The sequence below is a fragment of the Curcuma longa genome, unplaced genomic scaffold (assembly GCF_044706935.1).
Source record: "Curcuma longa cultivar G26 ecotype Majalengka, Jawa Barat unplaced genomic scaffold, ITB_CL_G26_1.1 contig_22763, whole genome shotgun sequence".
Lineage (NCBI taxonomy): Eukaryota > Viridiplantae > Streptophyta > Magnoliopsida > Zingiberales > Zingiberaceae > Curcuma > Curcuma longa.
In genome coordinates this window covers 1-10,559 of record NW_027431997.1, presented here as the reverse complement: position 1 = coordinate 10,559, position 10,559 = coordinate 1, and the positions used below count along the sequence as shown (strand labels likewise).

Below are 10,559 nucleotides of genomic sequence, written 5' to 3'. Positions count from 1 at the left end.
TACTTCAGTTATAGGGGACTACGGTTCATTGGGTAGGCTCCCATAGTAGCCTCTAGGTTCAGACAACCTAGCACGGGTTCAGATAACCCTTATGAAAACAAGACATACGAACAAGTAAGAAAATGTATTTTATTTTATGAGGCACTGTACAGGATCTTTGATCCAACGGGTTGGATTCCCGCAGTCATCCCGGGCTGGACTCCCGCAGTCGGTCCCTAGGTTCAGATAACCTAGTAAGGGTTGGATTCCCTCAGTCATCCCGGGAGGGGCTCCCGCAGTCGCCCATAGCATGCTTATATCACGGTACAGTGCCAGGGCCCAAAGCAAGATCATGATATAAATAATTTCACCTATTATGTATATGGTTCCATGTTTACAGACTAGCTAGAGGAACACAATATAGGCACATGAATAGCTAAGTTTAAATAATTTAGCTTAGACCTCAGTTTTATGCTATATGGTATCGGTATGATTCGTGCTTATGTTTAGTTTTATGATACATGTTTATGTTCAGTTTCCAGTTTATGCTTTATGCGATGCCATGCCATGTAATTCCTGTTCACATATGTTTTCAAGAAGCATGTTTTCAAATCATATGCATCGTGCATGTTTTAGTGAGGTAGAATGTTTCTTACTAAGCTTTTAGCTTACAGATTCTATTTTTCCCTATACTGCAGATAAAGGTAAAGGGAAAAGAGATTGATGATCTGGTGGAGGCTGGAAGATCAATGCCAAAGTGCAAGGATGTGTGTGGGTGAAAGGAACTGGAACTACGATCTTAATTGACTCTGTGGTTAACAATTTATGATTTCCGAACATGTTTAGACTATGAAAATTTTCTATAGGATCTTCATGCTATGCTAAGTTGTATGTTCAGTCATGGTATATCTATTTGTGATGCAAATTAGAGCAGGTTGATTCATATGGCTGTGAATTGGTTGGAGACGTTCGGCGTCCAGCGTCTGACACGGCCTGCCCGTGCCAACCAGCACGGCCGTGCCAGACAGCTCTTCGGCGTCCAGAGACGGACACGGCCAGGCCGTGCTGAACAGCACGGCCGTGCCAGGTAGTCTCTCGACGTGGAAGTGCCGTGCGTCCAGAACTTGACACGGCCGGGCCGTGCTGAACAGCACGGCCGTGCCAGTCCCAACCTATAAACACAGAATAAATTAGGTTCAAGGAGGATTTTGTCTAGACAGTTTCTTGCCACCCTAGTAAGCCTTCCGCTGTAGTTTATGCATGTACATAAGTAACGAATCCGGCCTTGCAAGTACAGCATGAGAGGTCGATTACAATTATCTTTTATAAAATAAAAAAATTAAATAATAATATTTCCACTCAACGGTGCATATTACGTTACAAAAAACGAGGGGAAACTTAACACCACCGTTCGTCGGAAAAGGTTGAGAGGTGCGTGGTCGCGGGGGTGAAGGATGTCCGGAGGAATCGCTCGTGGTCGCCTCGCAGAAGAGCGCAAGGCCTGGCGTAAGAATCATCCCCATGTACGTGTATCCTTCACCTTTTCTCCTCATCCGAACACTTTTTTCATTCATACTGTAGATCTTAACATGATCTTTCTTGTTCCTGATTGTCTAGGGTTTTGTGGCTAAGCCCGAAACGCTTCCCGATGGATCCGTTAATCTTATGACCTGGCAGTGCACCATCCCTGGCAAGCAGGGGGTAAGTTTCATCGTTGATCGCTGCTAGTAGTTAAAGTTGTTATCTTTTTAGTTGGATTCGTTGTCAATCTAGGTCTTCTTCATTATATCGGATCCTCCGTTTGGGATTTTCAACTCAGGTTGTTTCACGTTCTTTGTTGATGTGTTTCTGTTCAATTAAGTTATGAATAGTCATAATAAGCTAGGGCAAACTCATGGTCGAGATTATGCTTTTCCAGATTGTGCAGGGGGAGGAACCGTCTTTTGCTTGTATGGGGGTTTGTTTTGTCTGCACTTGAAATCAGGAAATTTGGGTATAGTCATTCAGGAGGGAGGCCTGAGGTCATTGGTTTTCTAACCAAAGAGAAACTAGCTGCCCATACACATGATTCTTTTACTTAATTTGGTCAAATACAAGACATTTTGCTGTAGTATGCCAAATTGCTATTTGGGTCTAACATGTACTTCAATCTCCAAGTGTTTATAGGTGCACGATGTTTGCATATTAAGATAGTAGTCTAGTCTATGTAGCCATAAAATTGCAGTATATTTCTTTTGTCTTTTTGAGATCAACTAAGAACCTCTTACTTGGTAGTTGGGAACTTGATTACTTCATAAGGTGCTTTTTGTAGTCATATTGCTGCAGATGAGAGTGGATTTTTCCATCAATTTTGAAAGATAATGACTCAGGAGTGTTAAGAACCTCTTGGGTCTTACTAAGAACCTCTTACTTGGTAGTTGGGAACTTCATATTGTCATTCAACATGGGAATAACCTTTGGTCAAGTGGATTGGTAGAATAACATAAGCAATTGTTGGGAACTTCATATTGTCATTCAACATGGGAATAACCTTTGGTCAAGTGGATTGGTAGAATAACATAAGCAATTGACCTGCCTCAATGGTAGAGACAGGTAGAACTTGGAAGCCTAAGAAGCCCAGTTATTAGCACAGTTGAGCATGCATATTTATATTTTCATGCATAAGTACAGTTGAGCAGGCATATTTATATTTTAATTTCTCTAGTAGTGCCTTCCTTTCAAGAGGATGAACATTCATCCATGAATGTTGATGTGACTTAGATTCTTAGCCATTGACAGTTTTAACTGGATCCCCAAATAGCTAAATCACTTTGCTATCATTCTGCGGTATCCTCTATCCCTATACTAAGGTTTATCACTAAGGTTTATCTGTCAGTTAAGCATGTCAAGTTTTGTGTAAAATCAATTTATTTATCAACAGAAAAATGAAATTAATTTCTGTTGTTGTACTTTACTGTTCTCTTATCAGCCAATCCAATTTCACTAAGGTTTTGGTACTCAATTTGTTTATATTTATCTAGGGCTGTTTTTTTTTGGAGCTTAGTGATACTAAAATTTATGAATGAAGGACCCATCTTGATGACATAGATGCTTCTATCTTGCTGACTGGGCTTATTGGCTATCTATAACTCTGTTGTTTTCTTCTGGATTTACTTTACTATTTTTATATCTTCTTTTAGAAACACTTTCTCTGTTATAGTTTATTTTGTTATATCTTTTGTTTTCTGTATTTGTTTATGTTTGAGTTCCATCAAAGGGTTCTTACTAGGTCATTTTCAGGGTTACCTGGGTTCATTTTCAAGGCTATCTATAAAATATGGAGAAAATTGGTGAAAGAATTTCCCAGCTTTTCCTCCCATTGTTGATTTCTGCCCAACGAAACAGAGGGAAAGGGCAATTGGAAAAAATTCACCAGCCATGTGTTTTTCCTAGTTGTTTTCATCCAAGTGAATGCATGCTAAGTTATGGAAGTATTAGAATGTGTAAATTGGGAGAAAATCTTTAGAAAGGTTCATTCAAGTTAAGTAGGCAAAAAATTGAATAAATGAATTGTGATTTCAATAGTAAGAAAGAATCGAGGATATAGTTATAAATAGTTAAGATGGATGTATAAAAAATTTTTGTAAGAATTTTAGATATCTTGGATTTATCCTTCAATACGGAGATCAGTCGTGAAATAACTAATGGATGGTTCAAATTGAGACTAGTTTCTAGAGTTTTGGGAGTGGGACCATTGTGTGCTTGCTTCCTTATTCTAAAAGTAAATTTTATAAGACTGTTCTGATACTTCATGAATCATAGTGCGCTGAGGATTGGGATGGTAGAAAGTAACATGTACAAAAAAATGTAATAGAAACAAAAATGTTAAGATGGACCTATGTGGTCACTGGGTAGGATATATAAAGATATACTAGTATTCTAGAGAAATTATTTGTAGATCCAATAGATAATATAATGAGAGAAAATTAGGTGAACTGGCTACAAACATATTCAAAGGTAATTCATATTTTTTTTATAGTAAGTGTTGAATTTATTAAAGAAGAGAATGTAAGAAGCGGAGGAAGATTATCTCTTATACATGCAATTTGATTTTGGTCAATTAAAATTTTGCTGTGATGGACTGTTGTCCCACGTATGGATCTAGTTGAAAATGCCTTTTGGTGCAGTGTATCAAAGGATGATCTTCAAAATAATAGAGAAATTCTAGAAATGGATATCTGATTTACAATTCTTCAACTTAATGGTTAGCGGTCATGAGGTGTGAATGGCTTTTATTCTTTTTTTATCAGGTCGATGACAGAGTATATATTAATGAATTAAAAAATTAACTTATTGGTAGGGAATTAGAAATAGGATGAAATTCTTTGGATTAAAGGTGCTTTTCTTCATGTCATAACTACTTCGTTCCATTTGTCGAGCTAATATCTTTTTTCAATTTTTTTTTCAAGAACAAATTGTTCGTAATGTTTGTTTCTTAAGTTACAAATCAGTGTCCCCGAGAGCCCTTTATTTTCATCAAAATTTGCCATATGACTGAAACAAATATAGTGAAGCAACGTTTGCCATTTACTGCTGCAGACCGATTGGGAAGGTGGCTATTTCCCTCTGACTCTTCTTTTCAGTGAGGATTACCCCAGCAAACCTCCCAAATGCAAGTTTCCTGCAAGTTTTTTCCATCCTAATGTCTACCCGTCTGGCACTGTGTGCCTATCCATTCTCAACGAAGACTATGTAAGTGGACTGAGAAATGTTAATTAGACTTGCCATGTCCATCCTTTCTGGCGTGAGCATAAAATAGTTATTTAAACTCTATACATCTCAGGGATGGAGACCAGCCATTACTGTGAAACAGATTTTAGTCGGGATACAAGATCTACTCGATCAGCCTAATCCTTCTGACCCTGCCCAGACTGATGGTTATCATCTATTCATCCAGGTTCTGGATATTTCCTCCCTTCTCATTGATGTTTTTGTTGGTCTCAAACAAGATTGGTTTTTTGGTAAGAGTTGCGGTCTTTTGCAGGATGCAGCTGAGTATAAGAAAAGGGTCCGTCAGCAAGCTAAACAATATCCAGCACTGATCTAATGTCGACCATTGTGATCGGGCTGCTGCTTCTGTTAGTTAAGTGATCAAACTCTTAGGTTGTGGTGTGGCTCAAGAAAGCATTGTGTTCTCATTTTGGCATATAAGATGCTAACAAACAGTATATATTGTTCAAAAACGACTGATTAGTTCATGGTTGTTTGGGTTTAGTCTCACTGGTTAATTAATGTAGCTAATACTCCATCGTTGGTTTTGGAAGTAATTCGCATGTACTGTCATCCACTATGAAGATGAAGGCATTTTCATTTTGGTTTTTGCCGTTTTGATTTTCTTTTTCTTCGTTAGGTGAGAAGCTTCTTGATATTCTCTGTGTTTTTGTTAAACTAGATATCTGAGGTTATTTATATATACATTGTTACTGAGATAATTTTCAGGCTCTAAAATAATTAATAGCTATTAATAGTATGTTATTACGTATTCATCTCCAGGCATCAGGTTGCTTCTTATTTAACGGGCTAATTCAGGTTTATAATTGTGGTCCAAGGATAATTTTACTTTTATAATTTTTGCCCTTCAAATTACTTTCTTTTTTGCAAAAAAGTGAAATTAATTTACGGTCCATGATCGGTACGATCATTTATGAAGAGATAAATCGGGTAATTGCGGTTGGTCACGATGTAGGAGGGTATTGTTTGATTTCGTTAAAATTCAAATTCTTGTCCTCTTCTGTAATTCTATTACGTCGTAATCAATTTAACTATGCTTCGGGGTTTTCAAATTACTTTATGATAAAGTAAATTAATTTATTTGATGTCGATCATTTAAAACTAAAAAATTTATCTGGAATAAATAAATATTTTCACCTTTACTTTTTTTTAAAAAAAAATATTTTAAAGCGAATATTTTGAACGCGAAGCCTCCAAATCTCGGGGGAATTTTAGGAAATAAAGGGGGAAAAAAGGAATCGCATAAAGCGAGTAAACTGTGGAAAAGGAACGAAAGTCGTCGGAGGAAGGAGAGAAGTGCGTCTGTTCGTGTTGTTGGTTGTGAAGGATGTCCGGAGGAATCGCCCGTGGTCGCCTCGCCGAGGAGCGCAAGGCCTGGCGTAAGAATCACCCCCATGTATGTGTTTCCTTTACCCCTTCTCCTCATCCGAACACTTCTTTTACCCTAGATCTTAACATGATCTTTCTTGTTCCGGATTGTCTAGGGTTTTGTGGCGAAGCCCGATACGCTTCCCGATGGCTCCGTTAACCTTATGACCTGGCAGTGCACCATCCCTGGCAAACAGGGGGTAAGTGTTTTTCTCGTTGATCGCTGCCCGTATGCAAAGTTGCCATTTTTTTTATAGTTTGGTTTTATGTCCAACTATGTCTTCTTCCATCTCTCTGATCCTCACGTTCTTTGATTAAAGGATTGTTATGTGTTTGTCTAGATGCAAACCATCGATGTGTTCTTGTTCAATTAGGTGATCGATAATTTATTGTAAAGCTCTTGTAAATTCATGGAGCATGGTTGAGACTGTATTTTCCCAGATTGCTATGATCAATGGTCTAAAAATTCACCATTTTAATTCAATTGGATACTTTTCCATCCGAGATTATGTTCTGGAAACTGATGAATACAGGGATGAACCATCTTCTGCTTATATGGGGTTTTTTTACTTATTTTATTCTGAAAGAACCATATTTATGTTTTAGTTGCCCTAAAATCATGTTAAGGATTCTGAAAGATTTTGATGATTTAGATATTTGAATATTTTTTTTAAAATTTGAATTATGCACATAATTTATTTATTTGTTAGTGAATTTTATATTTACATTATTGTTTAATATTTTATGGACTATAGTATTGTTAGTCAAATTTTTTGTGAGAAATTCCCTATATATATTTGAATTATAAAAATTTATACCTAGAGCGCCTTGTTTCGCCTCATCTTCCACCGTGCGCCTCAAGCCCCATAGCACCTATGCGCTTTTGGGCACCTCACGCCTTAAATAACTTTGCCTATCCTGTGTTTATTGTACATTCAGATGAGTTCATTTCTATTCACTTTTCTCTTATTATTCAGTCCAATTTATGATAGTGTGGCTTTTCATTTTGTTTATGTTTAACTACGGCTGGGTTGTGGATCAGGGAAACAAAATTTATGCATAAAGGAAACACCTTGATGGCATAGATACTTGTATCTTGCTGACTTCTCCTATTAATCTTCTATCACTTTGTGTTTTTCCTCTGGATTTTCTTTATTAATCTTCTTTCTATCTTCTAAAAACACTTCTCTATTGGAAGTTTATTTTCTGATTTATTTATCTAATTTAATTATTAGAGTTTGTCATCAGGTGGATTGTTTATCGGTGTTTGTTAGTTCAATCAAAGGGTTGTTTCTAGTCCATATGCTGGTTTTCCAGTTGGTATCTTTTATATATTTTCTTTTTCTAATGCTACCCAGTGGCATGGCTCATTATATGAAGCGGTATAACGATCACGTGTAAAACCCATATTTAATTGGTATTGAACTCCTTTTTTATAATGAACAATCATTTATCCTTGACAACTATTGTGATTAGTTTTGTCTAGTATTTATATTGATGTGATAAAATATGTATGATTATGTACTACAGATGATTTATTTTTATAACTATAGGTTTACATCCAGCATCAACTTAGGTTTGTATGCTTTTATGTTAGTAGATGAATGCGCCAACCATATCTATGTATTTGCTGACAATATTGTGTTAATTGATAAGAATAGAAATAGAAGGAATTTGAAAGGTGAATTCTGGAGCAAAAACTTCAGAAACCAGAGGTCAAGTTAAGTGGAACTAAGATTGAGTTTAGTGGTTGAGGTTTAGATGAATAGATACGAAATTTCTGTTAGAATTATTTATATATTGGATTATAATTCAATAAGGAGGTATTGATGAAGATATCATTAATATGCTAAGAATGAATGTTGAAAACAAAAAAATGTTTTGAGCCTTGTGTAATTATAGTGTGCTCCTTAAAGTAAAAGGAAATTTTTGTAAGATTTTGGTATGACAATTGGAGTGCTAGAGTATTAGGAAATAATACACATGAAAAGTTAATAAAATATTGACGAGAACCCTAACATGGATGTGTTTGGTCACTAGAAATGGAAAAAAATAAAATATTGTAATATTAGAAAGCAATTAGCTCTAATAGTTGATAAAATAAACTGAGCGAAAATTAGTTGAAATGGTATAGACATTTCAAACATAATCAATAGATCGTATGGTTAAAGGAGTTGGATTAGAGCAGGTGTAGAAAGTAGAGGCCTAAGAAAACTTTCTTTATGTACCCAAAAAAATGATCTAGCAGATTTGAATATGCATAAAGCTCAATGGAGAATAGACTGAACCACAACTAGATTTGGATGTTGTGTTAAACTTCTAGATTATTTATTGTACATATTGCATGTTCCTTATTAGACATCTTGCTAGATTCTCCTTCCCTTTCTCTTTTACCTCCAAAGGAAGGTAAAGTGTAGTTTTTATTCTTGCTTTATTTCGTGTCAAGTTTGCTTCACTCATAAACACATGCCTTCTTGTTTTCTATTTGCTCATGAATACATTTTATAGATTCCCTCATTAATACTTTTTACTCTTCTTTTAACTTAATAATTGGTGGTAAAATATTTAGTCAATTAGTGTCTTTTTATATGATTTTCTCAAACTGTCTCTTGCAATGTTTGAAATTGATACTGTTCGATTTTGATATTTGACTATATGTTTTGTGTTGTTTGCGCTCTGACACTTGACATATATTATAGACATTGGATACTTCAATCAATTGTAAATAGACATCTAAGTGAGCAATTAAAATGGCTTAAAATTTCTTCCATTGAAGTTGATGATAACTTTGTACCACCTGTCTGTTGAACCAGTGCAATTTTTGTCTCTGGTTTAACATTCAAGAATAAATTGTTTGACAGGTTTTTAGTTACTTGTTAATATTCCCAACTCTTCTAATAAGGAGCCTTTTATTTTTTATTTTTTAAAAATTACATATGACTGAAACAAATATAGTGAAGCAATGTTTGCCATTTACTGCTGCAGACGGATTGGGAAGGTGGTTATTTTCCTCTTACTCTTCTTTTCAGTGAGGACTACCCAAGCAAACCTCCCAAATGCAAGTTTCCTGCAGGTTTTTTTCATCCCAATGTCTATCCTTCTGGAACTGTGTGCCTATCAATTCTCAACGAAGACTATGTAAGTGAACCATGGAAATCTTGATGAGATTTCACTCTGTCATGCTTTTTGATGTGAGAATAGCATAATTATTTGCACTCTGTCCCTCAGGGATGGAGACCAGCCATTACTGTGAAACAGATCTTAGGGGGGATACAAGATCTGCTTGATCAGCCAAATCCTGCTGACCCGGCTCAGACAGACGGTTATCATCTATTTATCCAGGTTTTGGATATTCCATCCTTGGTTCTCATTGATATTTTATCTTGTCTTTAATAAGATTGGTTCTTTGATAAGAGTCGTGGAATTTGCAGGATCCAGTCGAGTATAAGAAGAGGGTTCGTCAGCAAGCTAAACAATATCCAGCACTGATCTAATGTTAGCCTTGTGATTGTATTGAATGCGGTGGGACAAAAACTCGTGTGTCCTTATACAGACAAACAGTATATATTGTTCAAAACTAACTGATCGGGTTATGGTTGTTTTGGTTGCCTTTCACTAGCAACGTAATCGATGAGTAACTCGTGTTTGTATTTAAGGTCATCCACCATGATGTGGAGTTGTATACTATTTAACAATACTGTTGCTTTGGTTCCTGCTTGTCGTCACTGAAATTTTCATATGCGAGTATCCTACAGTGGTAGTCGAAGCTTTCTTGCTTCAGGGAATTAATTCTTAATTGTGCTTTAAAAAGTCTTGGATCGATTTAAAAAGTTATTGGTGGATCTAAAGTGTTTGATCCACATGCAAGTAACCTTGTAGCACAATGAGAACAATTAATGCTTAGTTGGACTTGCAGCTCTTCATTTAACAAAGGCAGTGAAGCTGTTTTTGGACTGCAGGTAGACCCGGCCATGGGCCGGGTCCAGCCCGGACCCGGCCTGGACCCGGACCGGGTCAACGGGCCGGTTGGCCGGGCCGATTACGGTTCCATATGAGAAATGGATACAGAGACCACTATACTACAACATATTTAGTAAACTTATCCAATAAATTTATTTATATATTTATTTCAAAATTATATTTACATGACGTTAGTGAGGAACGAACCGCGTGAGAAAAAGGAATATGTACCACTAAACTACATTGACTTTTCTCACTTTTTTTCAATATTTCTTTTATATATATTTTAAAATTTTAATATAATTGTTACCAAAATAACTTAAGAATCTTATTCCAATTGCACAGATATAAGACCCTATTTATAGTTAGAGTATAGGGCCTGATTTAGAAATAATATCTATAAAAAATAACAGATATTTAACAGATAATTAACAGATATTTATAACCAACACTCCCCCTCAAGTTGGAGCATAAATGTTAAT

The 10,559-nt window shown here is 36.0% G+C and overlaps 2 protein-coding genes across 2 annotated transcripts; both read left to right on the top strand.

Moving 5' to 3' along the window:
* The first annotated feature begins 1,376 nt into the window (after window positions 1–1,376).
* Window positions 1,377–5,338, top strand: LOC141817971 (SUMO-conjugating enzyme SCE1-like). The gene is made up of 5 exons (XM_074705575.1): window positions 1,377–1,502; window positions 1,597–1,680; window positions 4,558–4,710; window positions 4,802–4,915; window positions 5,003–5,338. Exons 1-5 carry the CDS (start codon window positions 1,434–1,436, stop codon window positions 5,063–5,065), a joined length of 483 nt encoding a protein of 160 aa, XP_074561676.1. The 5' UTR covers window positions 1,377–1,433; the 3' UTR covers window positions 5,066–5,338.
* A 648-nt stretch (window positions 5,339–5,986) lies between these two features.
* On the top strand, window positions 5,987–9,842 carry LOC141817972 (SUMO-conjugating enzyme SCE1-like). The gene is made up of 5 exons (XM_074705576.1): window positions 5,987–6,145; window positions 6,234–6,317; window positions 9,103–9,255; window positions 9,346–9,459; window positions 9,549–9,842. Exons 1-5 carry the CDS (start codon window positions 6,077–6,079, stop codon window positions 9,609–9,611), a joined length of 483 nt encoding a protein of 160 aa, XP_074561677.1. The 5' UTR covers window positions 5,987–6,076; the 3' UTR covers window positions 9,612–9,842.
* The last annotated feature ends 717 nt before the right edge of the window (window positions 9,843–10,559 follow it).

Coding starts and splice junctions, on each gene's coding strand:
- LOC141817971 (XM_074705575.1), top strand. CDS start 1,434: ATGTCCGGAGGAATCGCTCGTGGTCGCCTCGCAGAAGAGCGCAAGGCC. Junction 1,503..1,596: donor GGCGTAAGAATCATCCCCAT/GTACGTGTATCC, acceptor CTGATTGTCTAG/GGTTTTGTGGCTAAGCCCGA. Junction 4,916..5,002: donor GTTATCATCTATTCATCCAG/GTTCTGGATATT, acceptor GGTCTTTTGCAG/GATGCAGCTGAGTATAAGAA.
- LOC141817972 (XM_074705576.1), top strand. CDS start 6,077: ATGTCCGGAGGAATCGCCCGTGGTCGCCTCGCCGAGGAGCGCAAGGCC. Junction 6,146..6,233: donor GGCGTAAGAATCACCCCCAT/GTATGTGTTTCC, acceptor CGGATTGTCTAG/GGTTTTGTGGCGAAGCCCGA. Junction 9,460..9,548: donor GTTATCATCTATTTATCCAG/GTTTTGGATATT, acceptor TGGAATTTGCAG/GATCCAGTCGAGTATAAGAA.